General features: G+C 39.9%; 3 protein-coding genes across 3 annotated transcripts; 2 read left to right on the forward strand and 1 right to left on the reverse strand.

Moving 5' to 3' along the window:
• On the forward strand, positions 1 to 874 carry NEHOM01_2467 (uncharacterized protein; the record flags this gene model as incomplete). Its single annotated transcript, XM_051491343.1, has 1 exon — positions 1 to 874. A coding segment is annotated over one exon (874 nt), but the record flags the coding sequence as incomplete, so codon positions are not given.
• Positions 875 to 1,885: 1,011 nt separating this feature from the next.
• NEHOM01_2468 (uncharacterized protein) lies at positions 1,886 to 3,277 on the forward strand (the record flags this gene model as incomplete). The annotated part of the gene is made up of 1 exon (XM_051491344.1): positions 1,886 to 3,277. The coding sequence occupies one exon, from the start codon at positions 1,886 to 1,888 to the stop codon at positions 3,275 to 3,277; it is 1,392 nt and encodes a 463-aa protein (XP_051347304.1).
• Positions 3,278 to 4,064: 787 nt separating this feature from the next.
• On the reverse strand, positions 4,065 to 4,459 carry NEHOM01_2469 (uncharacterized protein; the record flags this gene model as incomplete). Its single annotated transcript, XM_051491345.1, has 1 exon — positions 4,065 to 4,459. A coding segment is annotated over one exon (395 nt), but the record flags the coding sequence as incomplete, so codon positions are not given.

Here is a 4,459-nt window from a genome sequence, read left to right on the forward strand (position 1 = left end):
AAAAGAGGGCCCAGAACCCCACTTAATATTCCCACCAGGGGAAAGTTATGACATATTGTGGTTAAGGCTTATCAATGATTTTAGTTGCCAGTATGCATGGCTTTGTCATTGCCTGTCCATTCCGAAATTAAGCGGGATTTACGGCAAGGTCAAGCTTTATCTTTGTGATTATAATGTTCATGCATGCGAATCCAAAGACAGGAAGGATTTGCGCCAAATCATCGCCAAAGAACTTATCCAGAACATTGCCGCGTCGGCCGGGTTAGGCGGCTTCACAACTCAATGCAAAATGAGCTATTCACGGATAGTTTGCTATAAAACGAAATACTGTATATCCGAGCCAACTAATAGCATGGCGCCAATTGAGACCCTTCTATTCACTCTAGATTGGATCACTCATTTGGCTCCGCTATCACCAGATAACCATATGGCCATCACTGCAGTTTTAGATAAAGTTGAAAATGCTATTTCTCAACTTGAACAAGACCCCGCCAGGAAGCTGACCTATGAAGCCTATATAGGACACTTTTCAAATGTTGTTGATCTAATTCAGAACGAAATCAATGTGATTCTCAATTTACTTGCGTCTGTGCATGGGTTTTATCGAGCGGTACTGCGCCTACCCAATACCAGCCCAAAGATAACATTTCAGTCATCCCGAATACTGAAGAAGGCCTGGGTTCAGCCAGACCCAACTTTAAGTTTCGATAAAAACCAATGTCTAACTCTCCATAACATCCGGTGTTATAAAAAGACCCTTCCTGGCTGGTGGATTTGTCTCGGTTTATATGATAGCCTTACTAAACCGACAGGCCCTGCCCAAGCTAATAACACGGATTTGGATGTTATTGCTCCAAAGCCTAACCTAATCTAGCAAGTGGGAGATAAATAGTAGTGTTCAGTGGTGTTAATCATCGAGGCATCTACGTTTCGAAAATTATCATTGGTATTCAGGGCCTGACTCAAACTAACCAGCTCGAACTCTCTAGCCTTAGATTTTAAACTTACTGCAAGCATGATCTAGATAAGCCCATTTATTTTGAACAATGTCTCTGGCATGAATTTATGCTTACACTTATCAGCTTGAGTAAACCGCTACATTACAGCTCAAATAAACCCAATATAATATTCATGAAGATGGATAGCATCCATTGGTTAATGCAAGTTTCATTAAAGGCACTCCTTGATGTGGGCATCTGCACCTTTTATTATATAAATATGGATATATGAGATAGAATGACGTCATACCGAAGCTAAGATAAGATAAAAAAGCATAATGGTTACAGGCTCTTTAGCTTCAAATACTAAAGTTCCAGGAGCATTTCATGTGGCTTAATCCGTGGTTGCTAGCTAATAGATAAGCCAACTACTAACTTACCCTCATTAAAAGAAACTAGTGATGCTATACTGGCACTATCTAAGCTACAGTGGCCTTTTATTGTTCTCCTTTGCCGTCTTAGTAGACTATCGGTGGTTTTGCGCGTTGTTGTGCATATTATAATACATCTCTTGAAATTAGTATTGTCTTGGCCGAGTATTTAGTGTTTAGTCTTGAATTACTCTCAATTGCTTCTGAATATAGACAGACAGATGGTCTGTGTCTAATTTAAGCTAGTTTGTCCAGTTGCGAGCTATTGTCTATTTTAAGTTGTGAGATAAAAAGACTGGCTTTGAATGCGTAGACATAGACTCTACATAATATAGTGCAAAAGCGGCCTCCATTTATGGTATAATAATGAGATCCTGGGACATAAAGACATGCTAATTTCTTAGATAATACTAACCCGATCTGCAGCCAGGGGTATGAATAAATCTTTGTATTAATTTTGATTAATCAAATTTCTTTTGAATTTATATATCTATACTATAATTTTGAAATTTATTAATGAGTTCCAATATCAAACGAACAAGCATAATATTAATTGCTGTTGGGTTAGCATGTATTTTATTGGCAGCATGGGCTGGGTATGTCCTATGTCAGATGTACTTCACGAACTCTCTGCCATTCGGCCTATTTAAGCGTCAGCAACCACCACTACAAGCATCTAACAATACTCAACAACCACCACTACATCCAATGTTACAACAAGAACCCGACAATGCTCAACCAGCACCACTACAGCCAATGGTACAGCAGGCACCTGGCAATGCTCAACAAGCACCCGACAGTGCCCAGCAACAAAGCATATGTGATGAAGATACGAACATCCTGGAAACTTCTAATGAGAAAACCCTCCAGTCTTACTACCAATTAGGACTATCCGGGAATATGTTTGCTCAGGAGATTGTAGAGAATGCCATGGCAGACCTACTCAACCAACAGGCCTCCTCTATAGATAGCGCGCATATTTATAATAAGGTTTTGTTTAATATGATTCTTAAGCCTTGTTTGACATACAATGTTGAAAAAGTCGACAGTGTCGCATCGATTTCCTCGTGGTTGCACAAGGCCGCTTTTGATAATCTGATTTTCGAGAAAGAATTCCCTGGCAAGAACGATCAGGACGGGCGGTGGGCAAGAATCATTAGCTACTTTGCTCGTCCTTATCAATGGATGTGCCAGTCCCTGTCTACTTCAAAGCTCGACGAAATTAACAAGAAAGTTGCGGCATACGAATCTAGTAGCAATAATAATCCCCTTCAAAAGAACAAGGATCGTCAGGATATAACCAAGGAAATAATTCAGAATGTTTCTATGGCTGTTAATCTTGGTGGCTTTGCTGACCGCTGCCATAAACTTCGCTCGAAGCTATTTGATTATAGAGATAAACAAAATCTAAGCAATCTAGAAGATGACACTATACCAATTGAAAGCTTGCTTTTCTTGCTGGACTGGATTAGTTATTTGGTTCCTCTACAGCCAAGCCACCTGGATAAGATCAATAAGATTTTAGATGAGGCCGATATAGCTGTCAATGCGCTCGAACAGAAACCTAGCAAACTACTAACCACCAAAGCGTATATGGCTTATTTTTCAACCGTTTCCAAAAAGATCTTAGATGAAGTCAATTGTGTCCTCGCTCTTCTTAAGAATATTCATGGCTTCTTTGAATCCCTTAAAGGCAATTTTGCACTCAAGCTCCAAAAACAGATAGACTATTCTTATAAGGTGAACACGGCATTGGAGCTACTGGACTTAACATTAGACTTGGAAACTAATATAGAACGGATTCTAGATCTTGTGGAATGCTATGAAGCAACTTTTCCTCTCTGGATGATTTATCTTGGTCTAGTCATAGGCTGTAGCCTAAACCAGGACCCGGCGCCTAGCATCTAACCGAACAACTATTCTTTGAAGCGCCTACTCCTCAGACACTATAATCCTGCACCGACTAGTGATAAATGGAGGCTCTGATTAGAGTGCAACCATCTTGGAATTTTAACTTAACAAATCACTACCTTCCACTACAGATTCAAATAAACCAAGATAGTTTGATCTCTTTATGTTTCCAAAGCATGTGTGTTGCGTAGCAAGAACACCCGCCAATGAATCTTTATATGGGCGAGCTTGATACTGCCGGGCATAGGTCTTTTGGAGCACTAAGCTCTTTAGAAGCCAGAGTACATCTTGCGCCCATATCGTGGTAGGTACACTTCAGAGCACGTGGCAATACTTGAAATATACAACGTGATTTGGATTTGAGTATGAAGTTGGCTCTGTTTATGGCCGATTAGAATCTATATTTAGATAATAATTGTGGGAAGCTATAAAGCCCCAATGCCAAAGCAGTACTAGACAATTTCCTTTGCTAGAAGTGAACCTTGTCACTTTTGGGTTAGTATTAGGAATTTCGTGGCGGGTGGGACAGAAAGTAATAAAGATGCTTTATTTGGGACATTATACATAGAAATACTAAACCCATTCGAATTCGCACTATTTTTCGACTATTTTGAAATTGTCTACCAAACTAAAGGAAAGATGACGTCATTTGCTTTCTTTTTTCCTTTTTGGGAAATTATCAAAAACACAATCTACTCTTTTGTAACCGAATTCTAGACTTCTTAGATATGGATTGGGTTAGTATACTAGTCGAAAAGACGTTTTTGTTTGATCTGGACAGTGCTTATAATATATCATCCAGATCACTGTCTGATGCAATGTCGGTCTGATCTGGGGTTGACGATAGCTCATCTTGATCTGTGCATAGTAACATGTCATCCAGATCACTGTCTGATTCAGTGTCGGTCTGATCTGGGGTTGACGATAGCTCATCTTGATCTGTGCATAGTAACATGTCATCCAGATCACTGTCTGATGTAATATCAGCCTGATCTGGGGTTGGCGGTAGTTCATCTTGATCTGAGCATAGCAATAATCGATCTTGTCGCACCCGTACCTCTCTTCCCATATGCTCTACAGCCCAGGTGTATTTGCCAACACTGTGTAGTATAGTTCCTGGTTCCGGCAAGTAAAAGCTAGTGCCAGATTGCCGTCTAGTTTTAGTGTTATTATCATAAT

This window comes from Nematocida homosporus (genome assembly GCF_024244095.1).
Source record: "Nematocida homosporus strain JUm1504 chromosome Unknown 4552, whole genome shotgun sequence".
Classification (NCBI taxonomy): domain Eukaryota; kingdom Fungi; phylum Microsporidia; genus Nematocida; species Nematocida homosporus.